This window comes from Triticum urartu, chromosome 5A (assembly GCF_056163025.1).
Source record: "Triticum urartu cultivar PI428250 chromosome 5A, HENAU_Tu73, whole genome shotgun sequence".
In the NCBI taxonomy this organism is placed as follows: Eukaryota; Viridiplantae; Streptophyta; class Magnoliopsida; order Poales; family Poaceae; genus Triticum; species Triticum urartu.
The window spans coordinates 427,885,383-427,906,001 of NC_141877.1; the positions used below are offsets into that span (position 1 = coordinate 427,885,383).

General features: G+C 53.0%; 2 protein-coding genes across 2 annotated transcripts; one reads left to right on the forward strand and one right to left on the reverse strand.

The window, feature by feature from the left end:
• The first annotated feature begins 4,278 nt into the window (after positions 1-4,278).
• On the forward strand, positions 4,279-8,754 carry LOC125509446 (uncharacterized). Its single transcript, XM_048674428.2, has 5 exons — positions 4,279-5,063; positions 7,425-7,482; positions 7,574-7,657; positions 7,736-7,877; positions 8,061-8,754. Exons 1-5 carry the CDS (start codon positions 4,496-4,498, stop codon positions 8,430-8,432), a joined length of 1,224 nt encoding a protein of 407 aa, XP_048530385.2. The 5' UTR covers positions 4,279-4,495; the 3' UTR covers positions 8,433-8,754.
• A 4,638-nt stretch (positions 8,755-13,392) lies between these two features.
• On the reverse strand, positions 13,393-15,297 carry LOC147971754 (uncharacterized). Its single transcript, XM_087524102.1, has one exon. It carries the CDS (start codon positions 15,295-15,297, stop codon positions 13,393-13,395), a length of 1,905 nt encoding a protein of 634 aa, XP_087380228.1.
• Between the last annotated feature and the right edge of the window lie 5,322 nt (positions 15,298-20,619).

A 20,619-nucleotide genomic window follows, 5' to 3' on the forward strand; every position in this document is an offset into this window, starting at 1 on the left:
CGAGGTACCTAACCAAATTAAATTCCCTGGGACTCTATGAGGTGAAACGGCTCATGGGCGCACAGTTCGTCGCTTCATCTGTCCCATCACAAGTCAACAGTGAGCCAGGTTGTGCAGTTTGAAGCTAAAGTTCATGTGCGCTGTGTTTAAAGCTAAAGTTCAGTGTGTCCAACCGTTTCTCATACGCTAGAGCAACTCTAGCGGGGCAGCCTCCATAAATATACATGCTTTATACTCCATCCGTTTTTCAAAATATAAATCTTTTTAGTGTGTAGATTCACTCATTTTGCTTCGTATGTAGTCTGTAGTAGAATCTCCAGAAAGACTTATATTTATGAACGGAGGGAGTAGTATTTTAAAGAACGCGGATGTTGTACAAACACAAAGTCGTCATAATGTCAAGAAGGGGTTTCCGTGCCATTTTCAGGACTATATTGCAACATTACTATCCACATCCTTATCGTGTGTCCCCCCCCCCCCCCCCCCCCCCGCAGCGACGATCTTACATGGTAGGGGATTGCGGCAAGGCGGCCCTCAGTCACCGTTGCTGTTTGCCTCGACGTGGGTAAACGGTGGGCGAGGGACCACTTTCTGCACCTCGCTGCACGTAGACGTCGCCACGATCTTTGTTGCTCCTACCAAATAAGACATCTAAAATTTTATGATCATCCTGAGTTCCTTTGGCGAGGTCATTGGGCTTTCGACCAACTTCCAGAAGAGCTATGTTGTTGCTATTCGATGTGGACACCTCAACGTCGACGACATCCTTCAAAATTTGCCGGCCACGAGAACATCTTTTCCAATCAAATACCTTGGCCTACCTCTCTTTGTGTGGCAGCTAAAGAGTCTGGATTTCCAACCGCTCAAAGAAAAGATCGCGACCAAGCTCCCATCTTGTCAGGGGAGAAACGTCACCACGATTGGCTGAACCGCTCTGGGAAACTTACCACACCACCCCTCTTGTCGTCCCACCGAAAGTTCTCAGTAGTGTCAAAAAAGGTGGAAAGGGCCTTCCTTTGGGCAGTGTCCGATAAGACCACTGGTGCGAGATGCAAGGTCAACTAGGAAACGGCCGGCCATCCCACTCACCTTGGGGGCCTTGGTGTGCTCAACTTAGAAAAAATCGCAAGGGCAATGCGGTTACGTTGGCCTTGGATCGAGTGGACTCCGAGCAAGCTTTGGGTGGGCATGGGCTATCTTTGCGATGTTGTCGATATGGAGCTCTTCTACGCATGCACTAGTATCACCATTGGCAATGGGGCCAAGGCTCCTTTCTGGGATTCGCCATGGCTGAATGGTAAGAGGCCGAAAGACATTGCCCCACTTGTCCATGAAGTCTCCAAGAGGAAGAAATGGACAATTGGGAAGGCTCTTGCAGTCAATGCATGGATCCCACAGATCAAGTTAACCGACGATTTTACCATGGAGCATTTATTTGAGTATCTTGAGCTTTCGAAAATGATCTCGCATGTCCAGCTCAACAACGATGTGGAGGAGGTAATCTTCTGGAGGCTGGCGGCCAGTGGTACCTACTCGACAAAATCGGCCGACAAAGCCCAATTTCTTGGTCCCACACTTACTTCTATGAACAGGATCGTGTGGAGGACTTGGGCTCCTCTCACGGTCAAGTTTTTTTTTTGCATGGTTAGCCACTGAGAATAGAATTTGAACTGCTCACTCCTTGGCTAGGAGAGGTTGGGATAACCGTGGGCTATGCCCCCTTTAATAAATTTCCAGAAGCTAGCCCATTAATTCTCGAAGCTGGTTAGGTTCACACCTACATCGGTTCCCAAAGTTAGCTTCTTTTCACGGCTATCCATAGGGGTTGTCTCTAGTTGTAAAACTTCATCTCCCCCATCCTTTAGAAAAATCTTTTGTCAAAGCATTCAGGTACAAGCTTATGCAACACGATTGTTAGAGATCCAAGAGTTACTTACTACCTTTGCTCTCTAAGTTCATCCGGATTCACGAGAAGGAGCCTCTGATCCCCCCTAATTCGTGCTCTACAGGTCTGGTTGTTTTGTGTGGGTTAGTACCGGTTTGTGGTTCTGCAATTGTTCAGACAGCGGGTTGAAGTTTTGCAGCTCCGGTCAGCCATTCCCAATGTAAGGGTCGCATCCAGTGGCGGATCTAGGCCCCAGGCCTGGGGGGGGGGGGGGGGGGCAGGCCCGGGGCGTGAGGCCCATTTTCTTTGTGGGCTGTAGGGAAAATACTGTAGCAACTGCTACAGCATACAAAGGGGGCCCGGGGCGCTGGGCTGGGCTGGATCCGCCCCTGATCTCATCCAACCTTGGCAGGTATAAAACTAGTTATCTTGACGTTTTTTTGATAATTATAATATGTTTTTTTGGGATGGAGAATACATGATCCATTTGAACATGATGGAAGTTTTACTATATATATCATGGCTATATGTTTTATGTTGTTTAGCTATTTTAGTTCAAGTCAAAATCCTAGTGTCTAAGGCTCGGTGGTGCGTTACAGGGAAAACTTGGCTTCATGGTCCAGATTGGACACGATAATAGCTGCGAGCTAGTTTTAGTGAGAGATTGCGACGTATTTCTGAGCAAACGAGATCGTTTGATTGTTCCTACGTCGTGTGGGACAATCGTCCGCTCGGGTTACTCCCATGGAGGAACGTCAGCTAGCTATTGGAGTTCTATTTATAACGCCCGTTAAACAGATTACCTATATACTGTATAAGGCTACAAGAAAAGATAGTGGCTCGTGGGACGCTTGAGATCAGAATCGTCTTTTGGCTCGATCCGAGACCGACTCAAAAAAATAAATAAATGAGTTGAGTATGGTCACCTTATGTAGCTCGATTGATATAATATAATTATATAAAACAATCCTTATATTAGAAGGAAATATGATAATTTATTCATATATGTTGTAGTATATGATTTTTCTCCATTTATCTAGTACCCCGGTTCTTTTTACTCAACATATAAGATTTGTGTCGAGTCAAACTTTGCAAATTTTGACCAAACTTATCTTAAAAACTACTCCCTCCGTCCCATAATGGAAGACAATTTTTTACACTAGCGTAGTGTCAAAAAACATCTGACATTATGAGACGGAGGAAGTATCATCTACAATACCAAATATATATAATATGAAACTACATTCTATAATGAATCTAATGACATTGATTTGATATTGTGAATGTCAATACTTTTTTTCTATAAGTTTTGTCAAATTAGAGGTACTTTGACTTCAGACAAAACTTATATGCAAACTAAAAATGACTGAAGGGAGTAGCAAACATGGAAACCTAGTTATTCACGGAGAAAAAAAAAATTAGACCTCAATATAGTACATGGTCAGACATGTGTAAAATATCTTGTTGTTTATTTTTTTGACCAAAATTTGAGAGGAGGCGCATCTTTTGTTCTCTTCTTTTGCTAATTCATGCACGATCTCTTGCTATTAGGTACGGAGAGAATAAGCCAAACTACCTTGAAAATTATGTCATCGTTTCGATTGTAGTGATATTTTATAATGGTTTCTTATCTTGTGTTGTGCCCTGTTTTGTTTGAGAAATTGCCCTGAATTATTTTTAAAAACCTATTAGTTATTTCACTTGAAAACTAGCTCCAGATCCACTTGAGATATAAACTGAGTACGAGCCACTTTCTACGGGTTGATTGTGAGCTTCGCTTAATTTGAGCTCGCTCGAATTTTAGCATAAGTTAAGTCCACTCTAGCCCAATTCGCTCGAGCTCTACTCGTTTACAACCTACCTGTACAGCAAGAACCGAAGCGTGGCACGACAAAGAGGCGGTTGGCCTCTGCCTCACACCACCACAGTGCCTGCCTTTGGCTCTTTCGCGTTGCGTTCTTCTCGCCGTGCGTGAGGACCATGGATCGGATCGATCGGCCAACCTCACCTCGCACCCACCGGACACGGCAGGATCACACCGCCGTGCTCTGTCCCTCCTCCCTTCTCCGCCGATCGATTGCAGCAGGGGGGCCGGGACAGGAGAACGAGATTTCGCTGGGCTGGGCTGGGCTAGACCTAGCTAGCTGCCTCCGCGCACCGGCGTGACCGCGACGTGGACGTACTTCGATCAGCTCAGCTGAGAGCTGACACGTCCTCCCCCGCAAAAACCTCCCATGGCAACAGCGCTCTCGACGCGCCACCAACCGCCCGCCCGGCGCTCGACCGATCGCGCGCGCGCAGAACGTACGTACGTAGCCAGCACCCGCCCGCCACCCACCAGCCCCACGTACGTTGGGAAGGCGATCGAGAGCCACCTTATAACAGCCCGCACACTCCGCAGCTCGCAGTTCGTTCGCACACTGTACCTCTCAGACGGCAACGCCGGAGCTCGATCGCCACCGTCTCCATCATCGATCGCTCCATTCCATATATCCGTCCGTCCTCGGCCGCGTCCGCCTCCTCGTTGATCGTCCTACGTACGCGTCCACGCGAGGCCGACGGAGCACCGCGAGCTGAACGGGAGCCAGCCAGCCAGGCAGGCAGGCAGGCATGTCCGCCGCGGGGCCCAGGGTCGCCGGTGCAGCCCGCAGGCCGTCGTCCCCGAGGCCTCCGTCCGCGGGCGCTGGTGGGAGGGAGAGGCCTCCGTCGGCCGGCGCCGGGGGCAGGGAGAGGCCGCAGCCGACGACGCGGCGCGGCGACGAGGACCCGCGTGCGGCGGCCGACGGCAAGGCCTCCAACTCCAAGAAGCGGCTGCCGACCGCCGCGGCGGCCGCGAGGGGCGCGCTCCCGTCCATGCTGCTGCGCCGGTCCGAGCTGCTGCGCCGCGGCGGGAAGAACGGGAACATGCAGTCGCTCAACGTGTCGTGCGCCTCGGAGGCCTCCGACGACTCCTTCTGCAGCCGGGCGTCCACCGGCAGGATCGGCCGGCCGGCGGGGGCGGCTGCCCGGCGGAGGGCGGCCGCCGGGTCGTCGGCGGGGCCCCCTTCCGCTAGGAAAGTGGCCACCGCTTTGCCGGACGGTGCAGGAGCAGCTGCTGCGGTGGCGCTGGGTTCGATGATCGGAGAGCCTGCGGCGGCGCCGGGGCCGCCGAGGTGCCCCTGGGTGACCCGTAACACTGGTAGGTGCTCCAAATTAATCCCGACACTAATCATGTGTGATAATGGCTTCTTTTCATTAAGGCAAGGACAAATTAAAGGGGATGCTAAATGCAGTCAGTAGTATACAAGTGGATAATCATGCTTTCTCCTTTAGCTATCATGCATGCTATTAATTTGCTTTTATATATCATCAGCAGCTCATTTTCTAACTACGAATAGCAAGTACTCACACAATTAGTACTCTCTATACCCTAATACTAGAAATAGCAAGTGCTTACATAATTTGCTAGTATGATATATACTCTTTGGCATACCCTCTATACCCTAAATACCCTAATACTACTAATCAATGAACCTGCGCAAATCCGTGCCACTAGGAGTACGTAGTATTTTCTGTTTCCTTGAAAAATGCAAATTCTTTTTATTTTATGCACTAAACCAACATGGAAGTAGTCTTCAATGACTCAAAGCATAACTTTAACCAGAAATTCAGTCTCTCTTCCAACATAGTTAAAAATGTAACTTGCGCATATGATCTTCACATATCGAGCTTGAATATTTTTTTTTAAAAAATACCAGTAGTCAAGAAAACGAAAATTTGTAAAAAGGGAAAACACTTTTTGGGACAATGTCTAAATGATGGCTTTTGAGAACTAGGGGAAGTAATGTATAGTAAGTGCCGTCAATACATGGCAGACAGTTACTAATGATGCACGAGACCTTGATGACCCCTTGATGACTCAGTCATCAAGGCCTGATCATGCATCATTAATTAGTAACTGTCAGCCGGTATATTCAGCCGTACGTGCTATCTAGCTAGCTTAAAATTTACACAACTCTACACGGGGCCTTTCTTTATCAAAGCTACCCTGCCCTAGCTATAGCTTTTTGGACCAGCTGGATTACGAGTCGTTGTGACTTGTGATGTTTCCCAAGTATATATCCGATTTCATCACGTTTTCAGAATACAGCACCGCGTCTGCTACAGAATTGTACATCGTATTCTCCATGCTAGATCACGTCTATCGCACTGTACGTACGTACATACTCATGAGAGAGAGACCCTTTGCCTCCGTCTATATCGGCCTGTGAACCCACGTCCAAACGGAGACCGCCTTGTAACATAGCTGTCCCAAATAATCTCAAATTAGTAATGATACTGCTGCTGCATCGACATAAGCTGCCAAGCAGCAGCGGCCTGTGCTTGCGTATTATTGCGCCGACGTGAACGTTTCACCTCTCCCAGGAGAAAGAGAGAACACCTCCGGTATCTTGTACTAGTACCATAATTAGCATTAATCTAGGAGGCGATCGATGATTGCGATTAATTAGATCATGTGGCATCATAAACGTTTGGTGGCGCTGCACAATTGACAAAATGCGCAATCAATATAAAAGATGCACTCAGATGTTCGGTGGCGCGTCCGCTATCCGGCGAGTACTTGTCAATTTTATCTCCCCGGCCCAAAGGATTCCTTCCATTACCCACTAGCTTGTCGGCAACAATATTTCCTGAAATCTAATCAGGTTGTTAAACCCTCGACTTAACAAAACCAAGTGGCATGAGCTCAACTTTTCTCTTCAGTGCAATTGGCCAGTGAGAAATTTTTAGGTGCAAACACAAATTCTGTGTGGTGAGCAGGGCTTAGCTTGACCTGAAATTTTTCGCGTTACGTCGCAAACTTGCGATGCGGAGGAGGTCGATGATGGTGGCGCGGGGCTTTCAATCTCTCTGATGTTCCGAGAAAAGAATGGCGTCCCAGGCCCCGGGATACATATCTTTTCTTCTTCTTTGTTCCTTTTCTCTTGGTGGTGGTGATACTGATGTGCTTATCATTGCTCTCCCCTTTAAATTTATGCCAGTTGAGCTTTGCATCTTTTCTGCAGCGCATTAGGCAGCGGAAACGTATTTAATTGCTCTGGTTGTGCTCCATTTGCAGTTCCTTGATGTTGTTAATTTGCTTGCAGCTTTAATCTTCCTATTTGTGGGTTTGTGCCATTCTTTACTTTCAAGTACTCTTTAGTAAGACTGTAAGAGTATAGGACAACAAGAGAGCCGTACAAACTACTACGTACTTGTTTGTAGCATTAGAAAAGCTGGGCTGCCTTTTCATACTCAACAGTAGTACCTGATGATGTCTGGTGATCATACACCTAATTAACTGTTAAGCTGGGGCCTCTGGCTTTTTGCACAAAAACATTCTGACTGTACTATGAACTCTACACTCTACAGTACTCGGAGTAGAGATCCTTAATGTTGGTGTCTAACTAAAATACTCTCTGTCTAAATCATCCTTGCTCTGATCTTCGCAAACTTTCTAAGAGTGACACCTTGCTTTCACCTGACAGTAATGAAATATTTGATTTCACATTTGCAACAGACCCATGCTACACTGCCTTTCATGACCAAGAGTGGGGAGTTCCAGTACACGACGACAAGTATGCCCTAAGCCTAATAAAATCATACGAGGTTAAAATCTCAAAAAACAAATTAATTATATAGTTACAACTTTCAGTCTTATATTCACAGGAAACTATTTGAGATGCTTGTTCTGTCTGGTGCACTGGCTGAGATGGCATGGCCTGTAATCCTCAGCAAGAGGGACGCCTTCAGGTAAGCACTCCTTTTTACCTCTAATAACAGCTCACCAAACGCTCAAATCTCATCAAACACCATGCATGCATTTCACAGGGAAGTGTTCATGGATTTCGATCCTCTGCTGGTGTCGAAGCTAAACGAGAAGAAATTCCTTGGGCCATGTAGCCCGGCCAGGTCCCTGCTGTCGGAGCACCGGCTCCGAACCATCGTCGAAAACGCGCACGAGTTACTGAAAGTAAGTTCATCCATCCACCCACCATGTCAGCCATATCTGTCCAGATCTTGATCTTGATGTCCTGAACAGCATTGACAGCCAATTCAATCTACCCAACAACCACTTTGTTTTCTCTTCTTAATCTTAGACTTAATGCCGCCACTGTTTCTTTCTGACATCAAGTCTGAACCTCGCTGCTGATAGATCATAGAGGAGTTCGGGTCGCTGGACGAGTACTGCTGGGGCTTCCTCAACTACAAGCCCATGGTCGGCAGGTACCGGTCGCCCCGGGAGGTGCCGCTGCGGACGCCCAAGGCCGAGGCGCTCAGCCAGGACCTGATGCGGAGGGGCCTCCGCGGCGTCGGCCCGACGGTGGTCTACGCCTTCATGCAGGCCGTCGGCATGGCCAACGACCACCTCGTCACCTGCTATCGCCTCGACGAGTGCGCCGCCACGGACGGCGACCATGGGAGCACCTTGGTGAAGGAGCAGGAGATGAGCAAGATGTGCGGGATGATGATCGAGTGCGTCAGCCTGGAGAGTTCCATGGCCGCCGCCATGATCAGCATCTCGTAGGCCGTACGTAGCAGCGGCAGCCGGAGATCGTGGCTGCGGCTTGTGTATATGGTTGTTTGATTTGAGGGTTGGTTTGAGCAATGCGTTTGATTGATTGAGTAGTCGCCATTGAGCTTGTGTGTGCGTGTGTGGGAAAAGAAAAGATAGGTGTAGCTTTGACAGGGGAAACCGCGGGACGAAGGTTTGCTCCACGATTGACGTTAACAATTCGCAGGGTGGTGGAGCCGTCCCGGATATTGTAAAGTTGAGAGATTGTTCTCTGATTGATTGATGAGTATATATACACACACTGAAAACAAGGAGGGTCTGATTCTTGGGCTTTTGTTTGTTTGATCGCTCGGATGTCACTGAAGATGGATGATAAAACTATGTTAGTAAAGTGGACCGTTGCAGCGTCGACGTCGTGGCTTTTGGCGCCTTTACACAAATGGAAGAATGGAGCGCAAGAGCAGGACCACGTTTAGGGCCGGATCACTTGGGTGTACTCTCTCTAGTTTTTTTTTTCGAGAGTACGCCAATAACGTACCATATTTTTATAGACAAAAGAGAGTTAATGTATAAGAAGCCCATCCCTGATGCGAACATCAAGGGTGAGTGACACACACCTACTCGACTCCGAAGCACACCTAATCTAACTTCTCACAAAACGTTGTAGACGTCCCGCTCCAAGCCCTGCCGTATGCCATGCCGTGATTTCCTCAAACACAAGATTGGGGATGAGGGGTGCAGGTTTCTTCTGCTCCTGTCTGTTGAAAACCCTGACATTTCTTTGCTTCCAAAGAGTCCAAGCCACTGCCGTCACGAGAGTGTCAAAGCCTCTTCTGTCCGCTCCACTAAACTTCTTCCTTTCTCTCATCCACCAAGCAGGGAAGGTGTCATTCGTAGTAGTGCCTACCACATTAAGTCCGAGCAGGTCAAACACACGCTGCCACACCTCCTGTGCAAAAGTGCACTTGGCCAGTATATGGTCCACGTTATCCTCCGCTTGCAAACACGTGAAACATGGCGACGACTGGTCTTGCAGGCCATGACGTGCCCGTCTATCCGATGTCCACAATCGATATTGTAACGCCAACCAAATGAACAACTTGCACTTTAAGGTCGCCCAGCTTCTCCAAGTGCAAGCCGCCGTTGGTGATTTCTGCAGGCCCGAGAAAAGATGGTCATAGACCGATTTTGCCGAGTAGCTCGCCGTATTCGTCGCCGGCCAAGTGAACCGGTCCGGTTCATTCGCATCTCTATGCACCGAGGCGATTGCATGGCAGAGGTGCATACACTGCAACTGGGCAGTGAAGGTAGCCATGGCATCGCAGTCCTCGTACCACCTGTTCTCCGTAAGAGTCTGAAGGACCGTCCGGCTGTTAATGATTCTCCTTGGCACCGTCTCCATCAAGCGCGGCGCGATATCTGCCACTCCAGCTCCTCGTATCCACTTATCTCTCCAGAACAGGACGCTGTCACCCCTTCCAACCTCAATCCTAACCATGCTTTCAAAAACAGCTCTTGCATCACAGTCAGCCGCCATAGCTAAACCTTGCCATGGTCTGCTAGGATCAGTCCTTCTTAGCCACTCCCACCTCACTCTCAGCGCCAGAGCCTGGGCTTTCATGTTCTTTATCCCTAAACCTCCGAACTTCTTTGGTCGGCACACTTGGTTCCAAGCCACGAGACATTGCCCTCCGTTACTTTTGTCCTTCCCTGCCCAGAAGAACGACCTCATCCATTTATCCATTTCCTCGAACACCCAATCAGGCGCATCAGTGATCATCAAGTGGTGCACAGGCCTAGCTGCAACAACGGACTGAACCAAAACTAGACGACCTGGTCGCTGAATAAGTCCTCGTTGCCAGGCAGGGATCACTTTCCGGACTTGGTCAAGCATAGGCATCCATTCAGCGCGCGTTAAATTCCGGATTGCAAGCTGTAGACCGAGGTATTTGCAAGGAAATTCGGCAAGTCCACAGTGCAACAATCCGGCCACCCTTTCCTTATCTTCTTGATCCCCACGGATCAAGATAGCCGAAGATTTGCGGTAGTTAACTTTGAGCCCCGATGCCTCACCAAACAAATCCAGCATCTCGCGAACCGCCGACAAATCCTGCCTCGAAGGCTTGACGAACAGCGCTACATCGTCCGCATAAATCGATAGTCTTTGCAGCGCCGATATTCCATTATAAGAGCTGAGCACGCCTTCATTAGTAGCTTTGTTGAAAAGCGTCGTAAGGGCCTCCATGGCGATCACAAAGAGCAATGGTGATATAGGGTCGCCTTGGCGCAGACCACAAGCGTGCAAGAAACTTCCACCGGGGATACCATTCACCAGTACCTTGGTGCTAGCAGATTGTAAGATCGCCATGATCCACGTCCTCCACCTCTGTCCAAAACCCTTAGCCCTCAAGACTTCCAGTAGAAACGACCAAGAAAGGGAGTCAAACGCTCTAGAGATGTCTAACTTGATGAACACTCCCGGGACTCTTCTTGCATGAATCTTCCGCGCAACTTGCCGAACCAGCAGAAAGTTGTCATGCAGGTGCCTTCCTTTGATAAACGCGGACTGATTCGTGGCCACAATCTCCGGCATTCGGTTACGCAGCCGGTTCGCAAGAACCTTAGCGAATAGCTTGGGGATACTATGAATAAGACTGATCGGCCGGTAATCACCGATCTCCTCTGCATCCGGCTTTTTAGGAATGAGGATAATGTGGGCTTTGTTTAGCTTCGCAAAACCTCTAGTATCCCCCACGTACAACTTTAGCATCACAGCCATAATGTCATGTTTTATAATCTGCCAGGCTCTTTGGTAGAAAGCACCGATGAAGCCGTCTAGTCCTGGTGCGCGATCCGGTGCCATTTCTTTGATGATCTGCCAAACCTCATCTTCCGTAATGATCTCCTCAAGTGACCCCATCTCCTTTGGTTCCATCTGAAGGAATTGCAAGTCTAAAGTATGCTCCCTGGCATGAGCCGTGCCCATTAACTGCTTGTACTGTTGAGCGAACGTGTCCACCATTCTCTCCTGGTCGGTAATGATCTCGCTACCATGTTTGATATATGGAATATAGTTCTTGGTCCTTCTTCCATTTGCCACAACTTGGAACAGCTTGGTGTTGGCGTCGCCCTCTTTGATCCACTTGAGCCTCGACCTTTGCCGGTCAATTGTCCTCTCGAGCGCAGCCAACCCTAGGAGCGAGTGTTTCAGAGTTCTTCGCAACCACACCTCTTCCCGTTGCAAAATTCTGCTTTCCTGGGCTACGTCCAGCTTGTGTATGACCTAGGTGGCCACCCTCATGAGTGTCTTCACATTCCCTAGTTTCCTCTGGCCCCACGCCTGCAGGTGGTTAGCCGTATTGCGCATCAGAGCATCCAGCCTCTTGTAGGGGTCGATGATGGACGCGTCACACACCCAGGCCTCTATCACAGCATCCTCAAAACCATCCATTCTAGTCCAGAAAAGCTCAAAGTGGAACCTCTTTTTAGGGCAGAAATTTGCGCTCGTAGACAAGTGTAATGGCGCGTGATCAGAAACTCCTGTGGAGAGCGCCTGGAGCAGGTAAGAGGGGTTTTCCAACTCCCAATCAACAGAAATGAGCACCCGATCAATCTTGGTGAGGGTCGGCACCGCCCGCTCATTCGACCACGTAAATTTACGGCCGTGCATGTACATCTCCTTGAGCTCTTGGTCATCCACAAACTGCCTAAATCTATTCATCATAGATCTGTTAAGGTTGCTATTACTCTTCTCCGCGGCCCTTAGTATCATGTTAAAGTGTCCTAACAGCATCCACGGCCCCGGGCAACCAGCACGCCTCGCATCTAGGTCCGACAGGAATTGGCACTTCTCTTCGTCACTTTGTGGCCCATAGACGACTGAGATCCACCAAGGATCCCCAACCTTAGTGTGCACCAAGCCGGTAAGGAAGTTAGCGTTGTACTGGAAGTTGTCAACCATCAGCACGGAGCTATTCCACGCCACGAGGATGCCACCCCTAGTTTCCTGGGACGGCAAGTAAGCGAAGCCGTCATAAGACGGCCCTAGGCATTGCATTACTATGAAATGATCTATTACATCCAACTTGGTCTCCTGGAAACAGACCAGGTTACACTTCACCGAGCTCACAAACTCTCTAACAGCCTTGCGCTTTGCCGGATTGTTCAGGCCGCGAACATTCCAGCACAACACTTGGGGGTGTAGATCCATAAACGAGGATCGGCCACTAGCCCCACCCACCATCTCCTAGTTGACCGAGATTATCACCGAGTTGCTCGCCTCCAATTCTTCTGCCGATGGGATTGTCTTGCCGAAGAGAGCAGCAATGATCCTCACATGCTGCTCCCTCAAAGGGGAGTCGAACAGAGCCTTGAGCTCGTGCACCACCCCATCTTCAACCTCCAGGTCCTCTGGTACCATGCCAAGCGCATGAAGCAACACATTCTCCGCCTGGCTCTCCTTTGATCTTCTAGTTCCTACAGCCTTCTTTGACGATCGAGTGGCTCTCTTGGGTGTGAAAGGTTCTGCTTCTGGATGCAGCTGTGCCGCCTGTACCTCTTTCAGCAGGGGGGAGCAAGTTTTTTGATGATGTTGGAGCAGAAACTCTTGAGCTTGCCATACGCCTGGGCCTCTTGCATGGTCATTCCTTCTGTCTCTTCGCGTGCCTCTGCCTCAATGTGAGACATGACCATTTGGTCGCACTGCCGCGTTTCCTCCTGCTGGCCGCACTGCGGCGTACCCATAATCAGCCCCCCGAGCATCATCCAAAACCACACTGGTAACCTTGTTGGCGCCATACGTGCATGCCGCCATGCATGCTGCATGTGCATGGTTCCCATCATTGGCCCCACCTTTCGTGCATACTCCACGTTCCTCCAGTATTGGCTCACGCCCCAAGGCCGGGGCCACCTCCTGCTGCACACCACTCCCGCCATCCGCTTCTCCCGTGGGCGGCCCCACAGGTCCCACCGGTCACCGACTGCCCTCTTGGATAGAGCGGTCCGAGAGAATCTGCAGCAGTGGGTCCCGACTCACCGTCCCCGCATGGTCAGTCTCGTCCTCTCTAGCTCGTAGCAGCTGAGTCCCCATTGGCTCGCAGCTCCTTAGCACTTCCATCGACATATCCGTCGTCATGCGGTTCGGGGACAGGGCCAGGCGAGGTGGCTGCTCAGTCCTGGCGATCCTGTCGGCCTGGGGATCCACACCCACAACAGCCAAGGCCACCCCACGATCACCTAACGGCAACTCCTGCGCATCCTCCTCCTGCCCAGTCGAAACCGTGCCACGACTGTTCAAACTAGCCTCGGGAACCTTCTCTCCGGCGCCCCCACCCGCCTGCTGACCCGAAAGACGGTCAAAAGGTGATTTCCTGACAGTCACCCTATCCTGCACCCGCACCGTGGGCCCACCATGTGGCACAACCGGGGTGGGGGCCATCGGGGGTAGGCGCCAGTCTGGCCTCTCCGTGCTCATCGTCGAGCCACCATGTCCGCCGCCGCTTCCCTCGCGCCCAAGCTCGCCGCCGCGCACATCTCTCACACCAAATTGCCAAACTCGCTGCTGCGGCCTAGCGCCACCTCCATTATCACCGAAACTATCTGGCGAATCTGGCAGACCGCTCTGGCCACTATCGGAGGAGCGACCCAAGAACCACGGCTCCCCAGCCTCTCTGAAGTCTGCAACTGCGTCGACATGGATGAGGACCTTGTACTGAAGCAGCGGCGGGGGAACCTCCAAGCCAGGCTCCGGGATGGCGAGCCAGCGGAGGGAAGGGATGGCCTCAGGATTAGCTGTCCATGCAGTAAGCCTGAATGCCGAAAGATCCGACCTTGAGCTAGTTTCCGGTGCCACCGTGTCCACCTTGCACGCCGTGCCGAGAAGGTCCTCCGCCGTATCCCTCTCCCAGGCGTGGGGCGGGATCCCCTCCATGACGATCCAAACCTTGAATCCGAAGATCGAATGCACGGCCTGCGATTGCCTGTTCCAAGGCCTGAAGTGCAGCCTGTCTCCCTGGAACTCCACCTCCGGGCACGCCGCTACTCTGTTCCTGATCGCCGCAGAGGTGAAGACAACCAGGAAATCTTCTGGCCTGTATGGGTGTACCGAAACCTGATCCTCTGAGATGTCGAGCCTGCCCGCCAGAATCTCGAGCACGCGCTGCGGCGCCAGCCTCCTCCGAGCTCTGCCCACGTTGGCGACCATGGCGAAGCGCAGCCGACGCTCCAGCTCCTCCGTGGACTGCGAGCGGCGGACCACGCAGACCTCAGACACGCCATCATCCGCATCCATGGCCACCTGGAGCCTAGGGGGTGCCAGCCGAGGCCAAGCCACCTCGGCCGCACGCGGCAGCGAGTAGGAGAGCGGCGGCGGGGCGGCCCCGCGGGCCACCGGGTGATCCGGGCTCACCCGCGGAGAGGTGCGGCGAGCCACCTTGGCGATAGCCTCATGCATCAGCTCATCAGCAGAGGACGGACTCCTCGGCCTCTTGCAGTCGCGGGATCCATGACCGGGCAAACCGCACCGGAAACACACCTCCTGATTGGTGCAGTCCTGCCGGAAGTGGCCCTTCTCCAGGCACCGGAAGCACTTGTCCCTCAGCTCCGGGATCACCTCCACGCGCAGCAGCGGCGGAGCACCCTGCCTGGCCCTTGACGAGCCCGCCTGCGCTCCCTGGCCATGCCGAAGCCTCCAGAGCTCCTTCTTGGACGGAGGCGGCCGCTCCCAAGCCTCGACCGGGGCCTCCAGGCGCGGCGCCGACTCCACCGCTAGCTGAGGGTCAGACTCCGCCGAGCCCCCCGAGAGCCCCAGCCCAGAGACGATCGGTCTCTCACCCTCCGGCCGGGCCAAGGCCGAAACAGATCTGGGGCTGGTGGTCATGGCCGCGGCACGCGACGGGCCACGGAGGAGGAGGATGAAGACTGGGAGAGGGAAGAGGTGGCCGGAACGGCCGGAGTGGCACGAGCCGGGGTGCAAGAGCGCGGTGGACACCGGTGCCGGAGCGGCGCACGGCGGAACAGGAGCGGGGGGCGGGGAGAGTCATGAGCGTGGGGGCTGGTGTATGTTACTCTCTAGTTTCAAATCAAGATATAAACCGGCGTTTCGTACTGCATGGTTGGTCCCTAGACACAACTTGATCACCCACTTGAATTAGTTGTGTATTTATTTATACGATCTAAAATTATGCATGTCATCATGGTTTGAGTTTGCCTCTGGTCTGTTTCTTCTGCAACCCAAGACGTAACTGTGGTACTGCCGCTGTCAAATTGTTGCATCGAGAGTTCGAGACACACACAAGCGCGTGTGCGTGTGTGTGTGACCGGAGGGCCCGGGGGCAAACCCATTAGTCCCTAGACTGTTAGGACATGTTTGGTTGCTTGCAATCATTTTCGTCACTTTACATTTGTGGTTCTATTGAGCTTAGCTGAGGTAATACAACCTCTGAGCCATGTTCCGAGATATCGAAAAAGGCTTCCGTCCCGCTTTATAAATAAAGCAACGTCAAGCATACAGAACCAAGGTTCCAACCATACAAACACGCACTCACGCAAGGCCACCGCACTCAATCCGACACACAGTCACACACGAAACCCAGGTTCAGCTGAGGGCACAGCATAACAAGCCCAACATCGAGGCCACACACACATCCAACACAACAAGGCGGCGGCGACGAGGTGAAGAAGATCTAATCCGGCTCCGGCGGTGGTGGGGAAAGCAGAGGAGCCATCCTGAGCGCCATCGAGCGAAGCTGGGTGATGAAGGCGGTGATGGCGTCTCTCTCCCGGGGACGGCTAAGCGGCCGCCAAAGCTGCAAGTAACCAGACCATTTGAACAAAGTATCAGTAGCATGACGAAGAGGAATGCGTTGAATCACAAGCTTATTCCTAACAGTCCACAACGTCCAGGCTAGTACGCCAATGGTCAGCCACCCAATGTGGCGCATTGGGGGTGCCAACGCCTGGAGTTTCGCAAAAAGTGCGGGGAAGTTGTTGTGGTCCTAGATTCCACCCACTAATTCACGGAAATAGCTCCAAAGGAACTGCGCGGACAAGCAGGAGAAGAAGATATGGTTAGAGTCCTCTTCAGGCCCGCAGAGCGGGCATCGCCCATCCCCTGGACCGTTGCGCTTCAATACCTCTACGCCAGAGGGGAGACGCCCGCGAATCCATTGCCACAAGAAAATCCTAATCTTCAGAGGGAGCTGAATTTCCCAAATGGAAGTGAGAGCCTCATGCCCCATCGAAGGTGCAATGGCCTGGTATAGAGATTTTGTGGAAAATTGCCCTGATGGCTCTAGCCGCCATCTGGTGCGGTCTTCACCCATCTCGAGAGCAGGCTCGTGCAACGCTATGCATTCCAGCAGCTCAAGCCAGTCCGCATTCTCAGCCGGGCCAAACGCACGCCGAAACACGAGGTGCCCTAAGTCAATAAGGGCCGTCGCGACAGAGATCCGAGGATCAACTGTGATGGAGAATAAGTCGGGAAACCAGGCAGCAAGGGGGGAGTCCCCAGCCCATTTGTCGAACCAAAACATTGTGGAGGTACCCGATCCAACCGTGATCGATGTTCCGATGCGTAGTATCGGTAGGAGCTGGATGATGGACTGCCAGGATTGTGATCCTCCGGATCGCTGGCAGAAGGCAAGTGGCTGGCCAAGGAGGTATTTCTGCTGAATGAGGCGCAGCCACAGGCCCCCTTCTCCGTTGGCAATCCGCCACAACCATCGCGTTAGAAGGGCTATGTTCATGCGTTTGGATGACATGATCCCGAGGCCCCCTTGGTCCCGTGGTTTACATATCTCCGACCAACGCACCATGTGGTATTTCTGCTTGTCTCCCTCGCCTGCCCAGAAGAAGCGACCCTGCACAGTGGCAATCTTGTGGTGCAAAGTCTCCGGGAGGCTGTAGAAGCTCATGATGAACAAGAGTAGGCCGGAGAGGGACGAGTTAATAAGCACTGTCCGGGCTGCCTTCGAGAGCCACCGACCCTGCCAAGGCTCAATGCGGTTTTGGAGCTTCCCCACCATGGGGCGAAGCTCGGCCACCGTGAGCCTCGAGTCGCTAATGGGGACCCCCAAATACGTCGTGGGGAAGCACCCAAGCTGATAGTTGAGCCGGTCCGCTATGCTCTGGCGCTCGTCTTGGGAATATCCCAAGATCATAACCGCATTCTTATCGAAGTTGATCCTAAGGCCAGACATCTGTTGGAAGCACAGCAGGAGGAACTTCAAGTTCATGATGTCGGTCTCCGAGCCTTCCACCATGATAATGGTGTCGTCCACATATTGCAGGAGGGAGATCCCATTCCCTCCAACTAGATGTGGGACAATGCCCTTAATGTGGCCAGGCGCCTTGGCTTTGTCCAAGATAGCTGCCAGCGCATCGACGACCATGTTGAAGAGGAACGAAGAGAAGGGGTTGCCCTGGCGGACCCCACAGAATATGGGGAAGAAGGGGCCTATCTCGCCGTTGATGTTCACCGCAGTCCGGCCCGAGGATACTAAATGCATCACTCGGGAGATCCACCGGTCATCGAAGCCTTTCCTTAGCAAGCATTCCCGAAGGAAGGGTCAACTGACCGTATCATACGCCTTGTGGAAATCCAGTTTTAGGAAGACTGCCTTGAGGTGTTTGGAGCGCACCTCATGGAGAGCTTCATGGAAAACCAGGACTCCGTCAAGGATGAATTGGCCCTGAATGAATGCCGACTGGTCGGGGTGGGTGATCCTGTCGGCAATAGGGGCCACACTAATGGCAAACCCCTTCGCAAGGATGCGAAAGATGACGTTAATCACCATAATTGGCCGGAACTGGCGGATATCTGAGGCCCCGGTAACTTTGGGGATGAGGGTAATGATTCTGAAGTTCAGTCTGGTGAGGTCAATGGAACCCACGAAGAACTCCTCAAACAGGGCCATGACCTCTGGTTTGACCATGTCCCAGAAAGTCTGGAAGAACTTCACTGGGAGGCCATCCGGCCCGGGGGCCGAAGAAGAGTTCATACCCTTAATTGCCGCCCACACTTCCGCATCGGAGAACGGGGCCGTAAGGGACGCATTGTCCGCAGGGGAGACGCAACAGTGGGCCAGCCAGATGTCTTGCACTAGGGCAAGACCTCCCTGCGGAGAGGCAGAGAATAGGTCTCTGTAAAGGCTGTCAACGTGAGACCGGATGTCTTCCGTCCTTTGCAGGAGGTTCTCGCCGTCCCAGAGAAGCGGAATGGAGTTCCAGCGACGGCGTGCGTTGGCAATGGCTTGGAAGTAAGCGGTATTGGCACCCCCCTTGAGGATCCAATTCTGCGTACCTCGCAAGCGCCAGTAGGCCTCCTCATCCGTGTAGATGACCGTGAGCTGATCCTCCAAATCATACCTAAGCATCCACTCCTCCGAGGTGAGACCAGCGGAGTCGGCCTGCATATCGAGGCCCTGGATGGCCTCTAGGAGGGCTTTCTTATGCTCACAGATGTCTCGGCCCACATTAGCTCCCCAACCTTTCATGAATTGCCGTGACCGTTTAGCACAGAAGTGCCAGGAGTCAACGGCCGATAGCGAGCGGTGGGGAGCCTCCCGCGCTTCGCGCCACGGGCGGCCACCGCCGCGGCAAACCCGGGTTGGCACAGCCAGAAGGTCTCGAATCTAAAGCAGGATGGGAGAGGTGGTCGTTCGTTCTCCGAAGATAGGAGAAGGGGCACGTGGTCGGATCCAATCCGCGCGATCGCCCGGAGCGAAGCTAGGGGGCATCTAATGTCCCACTCAGGGGAGGCAAAGACCCCGTCGAGGACCGACCGGGTCGGCTCCACCTGTCGGTTGGTCCAGGTGAACCTGGCACCGACCCTCTCGAGCTCCCAAAGGCCCATGTCCGCGATGCTGTCATTAAACATCTGCATCCGGAGGAAGTTGACCAAATTATTGCTCTTGTCCTCCTCCGGCCGGATGAGGTTGAAGTCTCCACCCACCACCACCGGTAGCTGGGCGGCCGCCACCTTCCTTTGGAGCTCCGCAAGGAAGGTCTCAGACCGGCGATGGTCAGCCGGGCCGTATACCGCTATAATTTCCCATTTGAAGTTTAGGGCATGCTCAAATACTTCCATACTGACAAAGAACTCTCCCCTATCCATGCTACCAATCTCAAAGGTGGCATCCTTCACCCCTAGGAGGATGCCCCCCGAGTATCCCGCACTCCCACTAGAAGGGAGCTAGTGCCAAGCAAATAGGTCGGAGCTCAAATGCTCGAGCTCCGACAAGGAGAATTCCGTAAGCATAGTTTCTTGGGTGGCTACGATGTCAATACGCTTGGTTTGCATGTACTCGATCAGTTGGCGGCGGCGGTCGTCTTGGCTGAAACCGCGGATGTTCCAGAAGAGGGTCCGCATCACAAATCCATCGGGGGGCTGCTTGACCCCAAGACACGTGATGCGCTCTGAGCGCGGAGGGCTGCAGTGCAGGACCGGGTACGTCCGCGGATCTCCACTGGATCAGCCACAGAAGGTGGCGGGATGTGGGTGGAGGCGCCGGAAGCCGTACCCGAGGTGGTCGTCATACGCGCGCGGGCTTCCGCCAGACGTCCATCGAGGATCTCCCTCGCGCGAATCGCCTCAATCTGGACTGACGGGGGAGCAACTTCTCCCCGGAACACGATAGCCGAATCCGCAGCCACCTTTGCAAGGTGACCCAGTAGGCAGCCTCTAGAGCAGAGAACGAACAAGTAGCAGGAGTAGCAGGAATGGGTGGAGTACCTGGCTCAAGGTTCCGGGCAGCGGCCCGAAGCTCTGCCCGCTCGGGGATAGGAAGAGCTGGGCTACCCACCGGCCTGGATGCCTCAATCCGGGCACTGCAACGGGAGGACGTCATCGGGGACGAGGACGATCTGCCCCGCTGGGAGTAGGCCGCGGTCCGGGGCGGGAGAGGGGGGGCGGCCACCGGAGTGGTCACCACCGCCGACCCCTCGCCACGGGCAAGGCCCAGGGAGCACGGAGACGAGGCGGGCGTAGAGGCGGGCTGGGCGGAGATCAGCGCCTGCGAGGCCGAGGCGGGCGGAGAGGCGGGCCGGGCGGAGAAGCGCTTGCGCGGCCTGGGCTGGGGGCCCGTCGGACCTAGACACCGCCTGGTCCGGCGTGGAGCGGGGATCGCGGGGGGAGGGTCCAGGATGAGGATGCCCCTCCCGCTGCGAGCATAGCCAGGGCCGTCGATGATGACCAAACAGG

Excerpts from the sequence above, each read along its gene's own strand:
- LOC147971754 (XM_087524102.1), bottom strand. The coding sequence starts at position 15,297 with ATGACCACCAGCCCCAGATCTGTTTCGGCCTTGGCCCGGCCGGAGGGT.
- LOC125509446 (XM_048674428.2), top strand. The coding sequence starts at position 4,496 with ATGTCCGCCGCGGGGCCCAGGGTCGCCGGTGCAGCCCGCAGGCCGTCG. Across the intron at positions 7,658-7,735 it reads AGCAAGAGGGACGCCTTCAG|GGAAGTGTTCATGGATTTCG; the intron begins GTAAGCACTCCT and ends TGCATTTCACAG. Across the intron at positions 7,878-8,060 it reads ACGCGCACGAGTTACTGAAA|ATCATAGAGGAGTTCGGGTC; the intron begins GTAAGTTCATCC and ends CGCTGCTGATAG.